This window comes from Rhizophagus irregularis, chromosome 3, assembly GCF_026210795.1.
Source record: "Rhizophagus irregularis chromosome 3, complete sequence".
Lineage (NCBI taxonomy): Eukaryota > Fungi > Glomeromycota > Glomeromycetes > Glomerales > Glomeraceae > Rhizophagus > Rhizophagus irregularis.
Genome location: NC_089431.1, coordinates 5,895,977 through 5,912,792, shown reverse-complemented (window position 1 = coordinate 5,912,792; position 16,816 = coordinate 5,895,977). Strand labels below are relative to the sequence as shown.

The 16,816-nt window shown below is 29.8% G+C and overlaps 2 protein-coding genes across 2 annotated transcripts; both read right to left on the bottom strand.

The window, feature by feature from the left end:
- Positions 1-6,394: 6,394 nt before the first annotated feature.
- Positions 6,395-8,547, bottom strand: OCT59_021419 (uncharacterized protein). Its single transcript, XM_025328892.2, has 5 exons — positions 8,279-8,547; positions 7,755-8,211; positions 7,450-7,692; positions 7,165-7,386; positions 6,395-7,084 (listed from the first exon to the last, which is right to left on the bottom strand). Exons 1-5 carry the CDS (start codon positions 8,498-8,500, stop codon positions 6,798-6,800), a joined length of 1,431 nt encoding a protein of 476 aa, XP_025164709.1. The 5' UTR covers positions 8,501-8,547; the 3' UTR covers positions 6,395-6,797.
- A 403-nt stretch (positions 8,548-8,950) lies between these two features.
- On the bottom strand, positions 8,951-9,661 carry OCT59_021418 (uncharacterized protein; the record flags this gene model as incomplete). The annotated part of the gene is made up of 1 exon (XM_066149864.1): positions 8,951-9,661. One exon carries the CDS (start codon positions 9,659-9,661, stop codon positions 8,951-8,953), a length of 711 nt encoding a protein of 236 aa, XP_065990727.1.
- Between the last annotated feature and the right edge of the window lie 7,155 nt (positions 9,662-16,816).

Sequence of the window (16,816 nt, the reverse complement as noted above, 5' to 3'; positions counted from 1 at the left end):
TTTTTTAATAGAAATTGTTTTTGCTTAAGGTTTTTATGTCAGTTTAAAGACATTTTTTTAATAAAAACGAAGAAATTTTTTTAAAATTCATTTACAAAATTAAAAAAAATACATTTTATTATATATCTCAAAGATCCAGTAATCATAGAGAAACGAAACACAGCTTATTAGATTCGTCTAATACGACGAGTCGAATGGTGGAAGTTTCATATTTCTAGGCGCGATGGATGCCGAGTTAGCGGATAAAATGTAAAAACGCACAGTGTATAAAAATACAAAGTGCCGGATGTGTGGTATAGCTCAACATCTATCACACCTAGAAACACGAAACTACTACCATTCGATTCGTCTTGTCAAGACGAATCCAACGAGCTGCGTTTCATCTTTTTACGATCACTGGGTGAGATATATAACAAAATGTATTTTCTTTTATTTTATAAGATACACCCAAATTTTTGCATAAAACTTACTATATATTATACATATTGGGCATCAATATCTATCGGGTATTTAAAATTTTAACATGCAATTTTGTTTAAAAATTTTATTTAAGCTAATATATTTATTGAAATTTTCCTTTAAAAATTTTTTTTTTATATAAACTCGGATTTATAATCTGTATAATTTATAATAAAATTTGAACTTACGTGACGATTTTGTATAAAACTTCTAATAAAATTGTGTATAAAGTTATATTAAAATTTTAGGTCCTGGATTCTAGTTGTATATGTATTCTTCGGGTCCTATCCAACTACACTAATCCCTGTACTTTCACGCTATTAGTTGTAGCGTCCACAGTAAAATTCTTTTTATTTCTGTAGTCATGGTAATTGAACCTGTGACCTTACCATACTCAGGCTTAATAAAGGTCTCAATAACTAACTACTGAGATAGGGTGACCAACCCTTAGTTTTATCCTTTTACTTTCACTGGCTGATAAGTTATTCAACAAAATGTTAAACATCGGCATTATAATATTTCTTGATTTACGTTTATTATACCATTTGACATTTTGCTAAATTACTCAGTACTTAGTAATTATAAAAAGGGATTAATAGTTAGAATCGCCTCATCAAGTGTGAATCGAATGGGGTGGTAAGTTATCTTTCTGTGATCAATATTGACAGAGTTTACTGCTTAAAAACCATTTAATATTTTTTAATTAAAAGATCTAGCGATTGATTTCATACCATTAGAACCATCTCATCAAGACGAATCGAATGGCGGTAAGATCATCTCTCTGCGATTAATATTGACGAAATTACGATACAATAAAGCTTTTAAGATAATTTAACTAAAATTGTTAATTTTTGGCCAGAATTAGGTATATAAATATAAGAAAATTTTTATATCTTTATAATCACCAAATATGGGACTTGTCTTAAATTGCCGCGAATTTATAAAGAGAATTGACTGTAATTCGGTATATTAGAAATTCTTTTTGTAATACTATATATGTAGAGCATACTATAACCCGCAAAATATAATAAGTTTTGTTCATTATGAAACTTACTTTTTTTTTATTTTTTCAGAAAACATTTATTTGTTATGCTTTTTGAAGTCATATTTATCGCTCGGCAGCAATCTATCACCAGCGTCACGTGATTTTTTTTTTTGCGGAATTAAATAATCGACATAGAAATTGCCTTTTTTGGAATCTTGTGTAACTCATTTCTCAATTTTTATGAGAAACAAAATTGCTTTTTTTGGATTGTATAACGTTACTCAAGTTTCCAAAAAGGCAATTTTGCCGGAATTATAAAATTTAGCTGAAATTATGATGGGATGGAATAAGGGCGACAAATAGGATTTTTCATACTAAAAAAATTCTAAAGTCCCGGAATACATAGTAAAAACGGAAACAAGGAGGGTGTGACGGGGTAACAAATTATACATTATTAAAAATCACATGTACGGGCGGCGTTGATCGCTCTGCATTCATAGCAATTTTATTCTTTTTTGGTTTATTTTTTGTAGTAAATTTTTTCGGAAAGAAAATTATGCATATAATAATACATTTATTAATAATTTATTTTTATTATATACATTTTTAATTTTTAAATAGCTCTTTAATCGTGAAATTTCATTACTAGTAGTATTTACGTTACAGTAGTATTATATAATTTGTAAACTGAAAGTAATAATAATACATTAATTAAAAATAAATATATTAATTTACATGTTTTTCTATATTTAAAATATGTTGTATTATGTGTTAAATAGTATTATTTTATTATATGTATTGCTTTAACCACTAAATTTGCGTTGTTTTTATACATGTTTTTAAATGGGCAAAAGCGTTCGTTCGTTATTCAATATCAAAAAGTGTTGAGCAATACATAACATTGTTTAACATATTATATACTCACCTAAAACTTTCTGATGCAACTGCGTTGCTCGTCTAAACCTCTCCAAAATTCTACGATTAGTTTCTCCAAGATTTTACTATAGTTTTATTATAGATTTTGGCAGTTTTGGCATTTATAATAAGTTTCGTCAGGTTTCGCTTTTCTCCAGAGCTTTCGCCAACTTTTTAATAAGACTTTCATATAGTTTTGGCAAAGTTTCGCTATTTTGGCATTTTGCCAACTTGCTAAAACCCCCTAGTTTCTCCAGCAACCTTAGATGCAACTTTAGAAATTATAAAAGAAAGAAGATGTGACTTATATGAAGATTATTTATCAAAAAGTTTTGGGTGGATGTATAATGTATTGAATATATATTTGTATAGGAAAGTGATTTCCTTTTTTTCTTTTTTAATAAAAAATGGTAGTGAATTTGACCCAATACATTTTAATTTTATTGTTATATTTGGAATGTTTACCTATAGTTAAACAATTAACTTGTGGAAGAAAATCGATTTGATTCTGCTAAGACGCAAAATAAAAGTCAGAAATCATGTATAATAAATCACATGCAGATATAATTCCTCCATTTATTTTCAGTACATATTTTTTAAAGTTTATTATTTATTTTAGGTTGATAAAAATAGAATAATACACCTGCTAAAACTGCATATATAATTACGTTTCCTGAAAAAATATTTTAATTTGTGAATAATAATACAGTAATTAAAAATTATATTAATTTATGCATTTTTCAATACTTAAAATATGTTGTATTACATGTTGTTAAATTGTGTTGTTTTACTGTATATGTTGCTCTATACTTAAATTTATATTATTTTACACATTTTTAAATGGTATCAGTTAACAAAGGGTTTATTGCTTAACACTTTTTGGTGTTGAGCAATACATGACATTAATATATTGTCTGATGAAATCAGACTTAGTCCTGATATATTAGCTAACTTCTATCATCACTGAACAAATCCAAGAAAAACTACATCGGGAAAATTTTTCAGGAGATAAATCACCCTATCGGTATTTATCAAGAAATATAACGATAATTAACAAATTTGATGATTACCAATAATTATCACTAGGTTAATTGCTATTAATTAACAATATTGATGCTTAACAAAAAAAATCTGCATATTAATTGATGATAATTTATGATATAGATATATAACGAAAAAATTGCATAAGTTAACTATTGATAAATTACGGTTTAAATAATCATTGAAAAAATTTCACAAATTAATTTACGATTTTAGTAATTATCGAAGAAAATAAATATATTAATTCACAGTATTGATAATTATTGAAAAATTCAACACGATAATTTTTGATAAACTATGATTAGTACGATATTGATAATTACTAACATGATAAACACTAATAATTTAATAATTATCGCAATTATTCCACCAAGATTAATATTAATTATTTATATTGTTTGATCTTAGTTCTGGTTCATTGGTAATTAAAAAACATCTATTAACAAAATACAATTATTGAGTAGTTATAAACCGCAGTAATATATTTATTCTAAGTATATAAACTTAAAAATTTTAAAATGTTTTACCAATAAAAATGTCCAACCAGCGGAAAATTGAAGATAGTAATGATCGACTTATTAATGTAATATTTATTTTTGTGAGTATGTAAAATTGTAAGATAGGTTCTTTAATGAATATCTATTTAAATTATATTTAAGAAATTATAGAAAAGTAATATTTTAAAAGAAAACCAAAAAAGGGATGAAAATATTTTTACAAGGAAATTAAAAATCTCGCGAAAAAATGATTATCGAATACAACTTTTATTAATAACGAAATGGAAGAAAATTGAAATTGAAGAATTTTAATTATAGAAAGAGGAAATATTTTTATGAATTCAGAAATTATTATTATAAAAATCATTATTTTATTAACGAAAAGGGGAAATTCAACGATATTTTATTTAAGATTTTGATAAATTTATTAATTTTTTTGATTTAATTGATGAATTTATTTTAATTTACTTAATTCTCATGAATTTCTTAGAAACCAAGCATGATTATTTGATTTTGTTTATATTTTATTGATATTTTCATTATTAAATAAAGGATTTTTTGTTAATGGTCAAGATGGCAAATATAGGTATCTATGGGCTTGACTTAGTTATACACATCCCATTACAAAATTATGTATTACGTGTATCACGTATCATATAATACTAATCTACTTTTTTTATTTAAACTATTTTTAAACTTTTTTTAATAAAATCCTTCCGTTTTTCTCTTTCCCCTTTTTCGTTCTTCCCTTTTTCCTCCTCTTCTTTGTTTTTATCTTTCCCCTTTTTCATTCTTCTCTCTCGTTCCCCTCTCTCCCTTTCTTTCATTTCCTCCTTTCTTTTATCCTTCCCTTCACCTAAATTAACCGCTTTTTACAAAATAAAAAAAATTACGAATTTATTTTTTAGGTAACATTTTTATTTCAGCGGATCTCTTGTGAAAATGGTGGTTAGTTTTCTTATTTTTTTTAATTTTTACAGTAACAAAACGTTTATTAACATTTCAAATTTTTTTTTTATTTTTTAGACAGGTCTGATCACGTGGATTTTGTATTTCAGATCGGCTTTAATTTTCCTTTTGGGCTTTAGATCAGTAAATCTCAGAAGTTTCCTTCTTTCTTGTGTTTTTTTTTAAAAAAAATAATCTATTTTTTTTTCTTTTTTTTAGGTATTGGCTTCAGATCGATAAGTTTTGGAAGTTTCGCTTCAAAACTTGTTTCTTTTTTTTTAAATAAAAATTTTTAATTAGTTCTTTTTTTTAGGCATATATTAGCTTTGATCTTTCGTTCAGATTGGTAAGTTTTGAAAGTTTCTTTTCGTTTCAAAACTTTTTTTGACTTTTTTTTAAGTAAAAATTTCTAATTTTTTTCTTTTTTTAGGTATGTATTGGCTTCGACTTTGACTTTGGATCGGTAAGTTTTGAGAGTTTCATTTTGAAACTTATTTTGTTTTTTTTTAAATAAAATTTTTAATTTTTTTTTTCTTTTTTTAAGTTAACTTTGACATTACCACTTTAAATTGGTAAGTTTTAAAGGCTTCATTTCGAAACTTATTTTTATTTTAAAAATAAAAAATTTTAATTTTTTAGGTATGTATCGGCTCTTTGTTTTGACGCCTTCAAACTTTCGATCTTAAGTAAATCTTTGAAATTTTTTTTTAAATACCAGTTTCTTTCTTGGTGACTTGGATCGGTAAATTGAAGCTTTGAAAATATTTTTTTTTGATTTTTATTTGAAAAAGTCTGATTTTTTTTTCTTTTTTTAGGTGTCAGCTTAACTTTCCTTTTTTTTTAGATGGCTGAGCCTTTGGATGTGTGAAATTTGGTGTGTAGGTTTTCAATTCTGCCATTCTGGTTTCGCAACATACTGTTGTGAACTGGATTTTTTATTTTATTTTATTAGAAACTTTTGCTAACTTTTCTATTTACTTCAGTTTTCTTGTAGTTTCATCAATTCCGTCTTTCGGAGTTCGGGTTAAAATTTATGAGTAGAATTACTATATTTAAATTATATTTTTATTTCATTTTATTTGTATATTACAATATCATGATTAAACAAAATTAATTTTGATGTTTATCATTTAAGTAAATTTTGATGTTTATTGTCTAAGTTAAATATCGATTGTTTATTATTTATGTTAAATATCGATATATATCATTTAGGTTTAAATTTGATGATTTATCATTTTTATCCATATCGATACTACTCGACGAGTGTGATTATTATCGATATATATTACATTTCATAAATAATGTGATAAATATCGATAAAGTGATATATATTGCTATATATCACCTGAAAAAATTTCCTGATGTATGATAGATAAAATAATTCTATGGATTGAGAAAGAGGGAAAAAGGGTAGTTAGTTTCACAAGTAATAGCAGTAGTATTATAAATAATAAAGTTAATAGTTAGTATGGAGTATGGTGGCTGTCACCTATAAACAACAATAGTCTGAAATTTGAAATTTTATTTATTGAAGTACTTTGTTAAAATATAATAATTGCCACGTGAGCGGCGAAAATTTTTTTTGCCATATTACTTGTAGATTTCCATGGAATTTTGTAAAATCCATAAAAATTACATGAATACTAGTCCGAAATTTTATGTTTTTATTATTGCTACTTATTAAAATTATCCAACTTTAACACATTGCCATTATATGGGTTAGGGCTCGGCAAATTCCTCCCCTGAAACTCTGCTTCATTATTTTTACATTTTAATTAACTGGCCAGCCCTTTCTTGTATATTACTACTTTACAAAAATATATAATAAACGATCAATCACGTGATTTTGGCGACGCTAAAAATTCTTATGAATTATATGACTAATCAGATAAACTCCATGATATATATATATATATATATATATATATCGAATTCTAAAATCATAAACTCTATTACTTAAGATATATATTAGCATTTTCCCGAACATAGCTTTCTATCAGTTGAGATTGAAAGGTTACGGTATTTTGTTCAGGATGATAAGCGAAAACATTTAACCCCAAAACTTTATTGGCTTCATCACGATTCTTAAAAAATTCCTCATATGCAATACGGCTAAGTTCTTTGGAGTCTAACAAAGCTTTAATGACACACTTTCCTACTTCATAAAATTCATCGCCTTTAAGGAGTTTTGCGGTTCTAAGCTTATCCTCAGCTTTTATAAACTGTTTCTTTTTGATATCTGCAGAAATAGAGTTAGAAGTGATCAAAGCAAATTTACATAAATTCATTAAATGTAAAGTGTCAAACAAAACATAGTACCTTCGAAATTCTGTCCTTCAAGAAATTTCTTTGCCACTGACTGAAGATCCACAATGCGTCCACCAACTAACTCATATAATCTTTCAGCTTCAGTAGTATCGATCTTGTTGTCTTTACTTACAGTCTTGATTCCACGCTTATTGACCAGGTAGTCCAATGATTCTTCTCTGGTAAGGTCCCCAATTTCGATTGGTTCCTCTGCACGTGATATAGCACTACGTCCTAGAAATAAGAATGTTGATCAACAAATTATGCTTTGCCCGAAAAAACCTTGTTAGCACTTACCCTGCATTCTTCGAGGAACAGAACCTTCACTGCTGACAAATACTGCGATGTATTTTCGGTGGTCAGCATTCATTTTGGCATCATTTTGAAGAGCATCAAGAACTTTGGGGTTTACATCAACTAATCCGCTGATGTTGTCATAAACGATGACTGGAAGTTTATTGTACTTTGCTTTGTACGCTGCACCGGCATTCTTGAAGGCTTTTAAGGCTCTTTTCCACTTGGGTCTCGCGTCGACTTTACCTTTAAAAAGAAACATTAGGATCAAAAGCTTCAATTGTAAAGGATAATAATGATTACCTTACCATTACCACCTAATATTTTCTTCATAAGCTGTGCCGTAAAAGAAATATGTTCCTCAAATTTAAAGTTAAGAGATTCTCCAAATGCATCGCCAAAGTCCTCTATATTTATTTTACTAGGATCAGAAGGATCAGAAGGAATTTCAACGTATATGACACCCTGCCCTACTTCCCTTGATGCAATTCTGGTTAATATGGTTTTCCCGGTACCGTGTTCTCCACAAACTACATGATAAGATGATTGTTTTATATCCGGTTGAAGAATTTGTTTAAGACGATTTACAACTAGAGGTCGGGGAACAAACTCATCATCTAAAACATCAATTTTAGGTCGAGTGCCCTTTTCTATAGTTTTGTTTAGAAGACGCTCGTTGTGCCTGTTCCGATACCAAGCATAAAGAAGATCCGTCGATATCAAACTAATAACACCAGCCACAACTAACTTTGCCAATATAGCATTCTACAAATGGAACAGTTTTGAGGAACTTGACCAAAATAATATGCACAACAAACAATAATGATTATACCGGAAGCCGTTTTGTAGTGGCTTTTGCGAATTTATTCAGGTAAGAGGAAGAGGTAGAAACTTCTTGGGGGGGAGGCGTAGAGTTTGTATAATATCTCGAAAATGGGGATTGAAACAAGTAATGGTTTGAATTTCTTAACGCAAATTTTTGTGGTTGAAAAAGCATGTCTTTACGGGTAACAAGGCGAGTTGGTAAAACGCTCCTACGAAAATAATAGGCCATTCCGAGCTGGTATGTTAGCAAATAACGACTGATGAATAATCTAAAATCTATTTATGGCAAATCACGCAATTCTTAGTCATTAACAGTCACTGGACATTTCCAGCGCAGCGGCAAGCACAAATTAAAAATCTTGTACTACATAAATTAGCCTATCTTCATTTGGTTCGAACAGGACAACGACTTTAAACTTTTTTTGAAATACATTAAAAGTAATTCGTATGAACTTTCAAATGGCTGAGATCCTTCTGCCAATATAAGTTCTTTCGCAAAGTTTTTTACATGAAATGTCAACCGTTAATATAGGTGTATTATTGTAAAATTTGGTCAGAAGTATATATGTATTTTGTTGAAAGATGGCTGATAATATAAAAATTCTTTATTAATAATGGTAAATATTACAATGTTTCTATATTAATACAATATATTGATACTAATAATTTATTTTTATACTTAATTATTTCGTTCTCGTTTCTCTCTTGTCAACCTATCATTACGGGTTCGTGTTTGTATCCATTTTATTACGCGTTGTCTATCCCACATATTTTCAGTTTGATTATTTGCTATATTCCAATTATTCAATTGTTGAATAGCATTATTAATATTTTCTTCGCTTGTATCATTCACTAATGGTTTTAAAAATGATAATTCTTGTGTATGGGTTGTTCTTTTGGTACGTTTGGTTGGGCGGGAATTTTGAATTGAGTCTGGAAGAGAATGAATAGCTTGTATATTAGGAAGATTCTGAATTTCTGCATTAGGATTAGATTGCGAGAGAACACTAGAATTTAGATGTATATTTTGTAAATTGTTGTTCAAGTACTTAATATTTTGATCAAAAGAATTATTGGGATTAGAAGGCATACTAAAAGAATGTTGTGATTCATTAAAAACAGAAGTATTTGAATTTGAAGATTGATTTGTAAATATATTAGATGGCAATACATGCTGAACTCCACCTCTACTACGACCCCTAGTATTATTATTAGATTTGTTCATATTTGCTATTTTATGATGTCCAATATTTTTTGCTCTTCTGCACTTTGCAACTCGTTTTTCACGTTTTAAAATGTCTTGTTGTAATATAACATTAAGACACTCTTCTCCTATTGAATAACAATTAAATAATCTGGTCCATCCTTCAGATGTATATTCTGCGGTCATATTAGATAATCCAACATATCCCAAAATTGTAACACAATTTACCCCAATTTACCGGGATAATTCTCAATTTGCCAGAAAAAATCCAGGCAAATTTTGTGACAATGATATCTGTTCGACCTGTGTACTGAAGACAAGGTATCAAATGAACAAGAACTGGAAGGAAATGAAGAAGGTTTGTATTACAATTTTATAATAATAATATTTCCGCAATTATTTAGCGATTTCATCTCCAGTGGATTTTATTACAAATATTATCTTAAAGAGAAGCTTATCCCGTCAGGATCGTGAAAATATTATGAAAAATTTGCCAAATTTCAAATCTGAGTTGCTTCTTTCATTTATGGACATTGGACAAAAGTCAGCTCTTATATATTCTCAAATGAGCTGGTATGAATTGGCGACATACACTATGGAAAAAAGCGATGGTGTATTTTCCAAAGTACATCTTCATATTGGTGACGTCGTAACAATACACGAGGAAGACAGTGGTGAATGTTATGCGATTATAAAAGGGATCTTCAAATACAAAGGCAATGATGATAAATATTATGCCTTTATTACTATTGATTGGTTTAACAATATTAACAGAATTCACAACGTATTGAAATGTCCTCTTTTTCGCATTCAGACAAGCCAAGACATTTGCTGGAGAAGAATCTTCCCGATATTAATAATTGACCACGTACAGAAAGTTCACTTTGTCTATGATACGAAAATTGATTTGTGGATAAAAAATAATTATTATTTTACGGCTATATAGCTTTATTATGCAGTACAATATCTCATGATTCTTTTTGGTATATTTATTTATGATAACGTGCATGATTTATTAAATAAATAAAGATAACGATATTGTTACGATATTATTTGATATCGTATTCATGAATAAAGCTCCGCACGAGCCGGCTTGAGCCGAGCTGAGCCAAAATTCGAGCCGGCTCGGCTCGATTAGAATTTTCGAGCTTGGCTCGTGTCGAGCCAACCTCGAGCCGGGCCGAGCCGAGTTTTAAGGTGGGCATTGGAGGTGGCACCGAGCCGAGCTTTTATCAAATTCTGTATATTTCTCGTGATTTTTTTAATTTTGGCCAGAATTAAGTAATCGACATGGAAATTTCCTTTTTTGAACACCTGAGTAACGTTACACAATCCAAAAAAGGCAATTTTATTTCTTATCAAAAATGGTGAAATGCGTTGCACAGGATTCCAAAAAAGGAGATTTCCATGTCAATCACTTAATTCCGGCCAAAATTAAAAATCACGTGACGCTGGCAATAATAAAGAAAAAAAGTTCTGGAGCTCGCGAGCCAGCTCATAACTCGCGAGCCAGCTCGAATAGCTGATCAGCTGTCGAATGAGCCGAGCCAAATTTATTACGACCTCGCCAGCTCGGCTCTTTGATATACCTAGCTCGCGAGCCGGCTCGAGTGGACTGGCTGTGCGAAGCACTATTCATGAATTTATTAGCATACGACTTTGCAATTTTTATCCAATTAAATCATTGTTGTTGTATACGTTAAACATTCACGATTAATGCTTTACGTCTACATTTCTTTATTCAATTTTTTTTTAATATTGAAAAACATTTGACAGTTTTTGTTATCAACAGTATACTTTATTCAACAAAATATATTCATATTAACAATTACAGTCAGACCACTGTATATGCGTGTCTATTTTTATTCTGGCGTACAACAGGTACATATTCTGCTCTCGCTGGGTTATGTTAAACTATCTTTGATATTTATATAACGCGTTAAAAATAATTACGTGTTAAGTTTTAATAGTTTTTACCTTTTTATAATAATTTTTTTTTTCATATCAATACCCAAAGAAAAAGAATAAAGGGAAAGAAGAAAAAAAAGAAAAAAACCATTGTGAAAAAATGAAATAGAGAAAACAAAGGAACGAAAAGAAAGAGAGATTATCCTGAAATTTTTTCACAAAAGGTACTACTGTACTTGGGGATCATTCGAGGGTTTTTTTTTCCACGACGAAAAAATGCACCATTTTTAATACCTCTATATGGTAGGCCGTATTATGGAGGCAGGGTATGCATATAGCGAAAGCGCTGTGCTCCTATGTAATACTTGGGATTTTGTGGTATCAGAAGGTAGTGGTGATGTATCATTAGTCATAGGCAGTTGGGTGCTAATGGCTGATGACCTAAAGGACACTCTAATGAGGTAGGCCTCGCCAGATGAGCTCAACCCACTTATTGCATTTTTTGATTCTTAAGGTTGAAAATCTTGGTGACCCAAATGTTCTGAGACCAATTTTTATTTAAAAAAAAAATTTCGTTTGATTTCTATAAATGCAGTACTTTAATTTATGCATTTTTTTTAGGATTAACAATCAGCATTTGCAATGACTTTAATAAATCTCAAGAACTATTATTAAATTAGGTTGGTTTGTATCTTCAACTCCTGTATTTTCTCATGGACAACTATATCACAGGTCAAAATGCTAAAAATCGGCAAAAAAAATGGCGCGAAAAGCAGTAGCTATTTTTAGCTATTTTTGGTTATTTTTGGCTGTTTTTGGCTGTTTTTGGCTATTTGCGAATTAACCTATACTATTTGTAAATAGTTTATATAAATTTGCGAATAGTTTATGCAATTCTAGCCATTTTTTTTGCCTGTTTTTGGTCATTTGACGTGTGTATGTTGCATGTTCAAGAATAACATCAAGAAAAAATTTAAATAATTAAATTTTTACTTTATTTTAAGTTTAGGTTTTAACCATTTACTGCTAATGATGTAGTTAACAGGTGAATCCTAGTAGTATTTAATATTTGTGATGAAATCTGATAATGTTATGTGTAACTACTAAAGCTTTGCACGAGCCGGCTTGAGCCAAGCTACAGTCTGGCTCGGCTTGGCTTGAAAAAAAAATTCTGGCTTGAGCCGGAATGAGCTGAGCCATAAAAATTCTGACATGAACCGGAATGAGCCGAACCATAAAAAATTTCAGCTCGAGCTAAAGTGAGCCGAGTCAAGCCATTAAAAACCTGGCTTGAGCCAAGCTAAGCTCGAGCTTTATCTTCAGAAAAATATTTTACAACATTTTTTATTAAAACATTGGAAAAAAATGTTGCGAAACATTTTTTTTAAATATATTATTAAAAAAAACGTTTTCGCAACGTTTTTTAATTAAAACATTGAAAAAATATTGCGAAACGTTTTTTGTCCAGAGCGTAGCGAAGGACTATATAATTTTACGAGGATCGGTGACAATTAGTGTCACGTGGCTAAGGTTGCTTGTCTAAACCTCTTCAAAATCCTACGATTAGTTTCGTCAAAATTTTACTATAGATTTATTATAGTTTCAGCAGAGTTTCGGCAGTTTCGGCATTTATAATAAGTTTCGGCAGTTTCGCCTTTCTCCAAAGTTTCGCCAGTTTTTTAATATAACTTTAATATAGTTTCGGCAGAATTTCGCTTTTCGGCAAAACGCCATCTTGCCTAAACCCCTAGGTTTCAGCAAGCAACCTTACATGTGGCGATTTCCGGTTGTCCGCACGCGTCACGTTTTTAAAATTTGAGATAAACAAGATAAACAAAATAAATAAAATTGTGATACATTGATTAATCATATGCATCACGTATGACAAGATATACATATACTGATTAAGCGTTGTGTGTGTGTGAAATTTTTTTCTTTGAAAATAGAACAAAATTTTTTTTGTAATAGAAATTTTTGTACAAAAGTATATACTTTAGAATGCAATTTGTATACACGCTGAATGCAATATAATTATTGAAACATTTTTACACAAAACATTATTATTTTTTTTATGCTTAAGTGATTGTATACGTAATTTTTGTAAACTTTATTTCAATTTCCCGGTATTATGGAATTTAGACGTTTTTCTTCGTCTAGTCTTTCTTGCAACCTTTTGCATTCTTTAATATGTTGAAGCCTCTCAAAGTTGAACGGCTTGAAGAGAATATCTTTAAGGGTGCGTACTCGAGATATCGCTACAAATGAAAGACTAGCGATAAATTCTTTATCACCGAGATCTATTATGGCCTTTTGTAACGTGAGACCCTGACTTTTATGCACAGTAATTGCCCAAGCAAGACGAACAGGGATTTGTAGTCGTGAACAAACTCCAGATTTACCATTTTACGTACGTCGAATTGGTGCAATTGGTACAACCCTTTCACCCTCTAAGCTGGTAATGGTGGGACCTTTATAACTATCAAAAGAGACTAGTACTGCTATATGTAAAGAAGGTGGTCCTTGGTCTTCTTTGAACAATATGTCTTTGACGGTTCCCATTGACCCATTAACCAGTCCAGTTTCTGTCCACAGGTTTGCCGTTAACATGACACGTGATCCTCTTGCCAGCAATAACTGTGCTTCAAGACCATGTGCTGTGTCAGAGTCGGCTTTCTTTGCCTCGTTGCCTCCGGTATGTATGGCTTGAATTTTAGCAACGGGAACATTCGAAGATCTAAGTTGGTCTATGTTTACTGCGTTAACATCAGCCCATTTCGTTAGGATGAACATAGCGCCAGAGAATCTATTACGTTCTGCCATGCTCAAATTATCTTCAAATCGTGTTACGAGAGTTCTCCAATCATCTATAGTAGATTCTCCATTGCGCATTCTCAAAAGAATGTTTCTGAAGTCCTATTGTTCTTTTGAATTCCCCGACTGGCGTTGAACAACATTAAGCTTATATGCCTCTTTAAATTGTTTATATGCCACAAAACCACTATCGGATAATTCATCTCGCTTAGTACTGGCATACATCGGGAGATCACGTACAGGTGGGAGCTGGCCAAAGTCTCCCAGCATAATAACCGATCTGCCGCCAAATGGTTCGTTATTATGCTCTGGAAAAGCTTGCCGAAGCCGCATGTCAATTAAAGCAAACATTCGGCGACCAACCATGCTTTTCTCATCGATTATTACATATCTCACCTCTTTTAATTTATTCTGTAGTTGCTTTAATCGTTCGCCCTGTATATCAAGACGTTTTGCGTCATTAATTATTGGTATTGATAACTTCGAATATATCGTTCTCCCGTTGATGTTAAATGCTGCAACTCCTGTTGGCACAAGCACGACTATAGGCGATTTAGATCCTGTTCCTGCCATTTCTTGAAGCCTACCTCGGATTGCTTTGATTAGGTAGGTCTTTCCGGTCCCTGCAGTTCCCATTACAATTATCCTTAAAGGTTCGACTTGATGCCATACGAGCACATCATGGTAATGGGACTCTATTCGATTGAAAACTTTCTTTTGATTATTGTTTAGTGTCTGATAATCCACAGTTAAGTTTTCTTCTTTGGTACTAATCCTGGAATCACTACTTATAAATGTATCAATATCCCTGAGGTCGGTATCATTATAATGTTGCCTTGGATCGTTAATCCAATCATGGTTCCGGTCCATGTCCTGAGATCCAAGATCAGAAGAACAATCGAAACTTGGGTTCGGGCTAAAGCTCTCTATAAGCCAGCTTGGATTAATCCAAGCCAAATTTACAAGCCGGCTTGGCTTATTAAATTTTTTCAAGCCGGCTTGATTAGATTAGTCCAGCCGGCTTGATTAATCCAGCCGGCTTGGCTTAACAAGCCGGCTTAATAATCCGGCTTGTCTAATTTATAATGCCGGCCGGAATTATTAAATTTCCTAATAAGGAAATTTATGTTACACAAATTTCGTAAATATAATTTCCTAATAAGGAAATTTATGTTACACAAATTTCGTAAATATAATTTCCTAATAAGGAAATTTATGTTACACAAATTTCGTAAATATAATTTCCTAATAAGGAAATTTATGTTACACGGATTTTGTGTGTATTGAAATGTGTTTTTTTCTTGTGTAACATTAATTTTCTGGTGGCTAAACTATTTACCCGAATTCCGAAATCACGTGATATTGTAATTCTGGCCGGCATTATGAATTTTGCTCAAAAATTATAAAATTCTAGAAAAAACTACAAATTAAATTTTTTACTATTAAGTAATTATAAAAGGGTAAATTACTACTATTAATATATCTTATTGAAATGAATTTAACAGTAGTAATTTTATTTTTTTATAATCATTAAATAAAAAAATATTATTTTAATATTTTCTTTTTTAAATTTAAAAGAATACTTTAAAATTAATTTTAATAAAAACATTTTATGCAATTATGTAGTAACACATCCTTTTTTTTGGTAATTTTCTCTATATACATATTATAGAACTTTTAAAAGATATATATTATATATATTTTTGCTTATTTTACAATTTTACTTAATAGCCAATTAAAATAGTGTTTTTGACTTTTATATATAAAATATTATAAAGAATAGGATATTGCAATATACTTGTATATAAGATTTAAACCCTTAATAAAATATAAATTATATTTATATTTTATAAGTTATTAAACAAATTAATTAATTTTTTATTTTTATATAATTATAAAAATTCTGATAAATAATTTCTTTTTATTATATATATATTTATATAAGTTTTATACATAAATTGATTTTTTTAAAAAAAATAATTTAAAAAATTAATCTTTGATAATTATAGGTTCATTGAAGCCTAATTTCCACCAACTTTTTAAACACATTAATTCTCTAATAGTTTCACCTTTTAAACTACATCTTTTTTGTGTAACTAAATCGGTACCACTTGAAAAAATACGTTCTACGGGAGCAGCTTGTCGCTAAAAAACAATAAAAATATATTATTAAATAATTAAAAATATTATTATAATAATGTTATTTAAATATTAACCTGGAATAGCTAAATAATCTAAAGCCATTTTAGAAAGATTTGGATAATTAGCTTCGTACTTATTAAAAAAATTAATAAAAAATAAGTTTATATTTAATAATATATATTATTATAATTAAATTTTACAATAAAATTTACCTTCCACCATGCAAGTACATCTGTTGATTTAGATATAGTTGGTTCTCTAAAATAAGATTTTAATTCATCATCCCGTTCAGTTTTTCGTTTTTTGAAAATATGTGAAAGAAGATCATCTTCTAAATTATCTGAAGATTGGCTAATATCTATATTATTTTTATAAAAATTATTCCATATATCTGTAACAATTTTTTTAGCTTCTAAAATATATTTAGCCTTTCAATCATTGTCATCATAATATTGTAATTTTAATCGTGGATCCATTGCT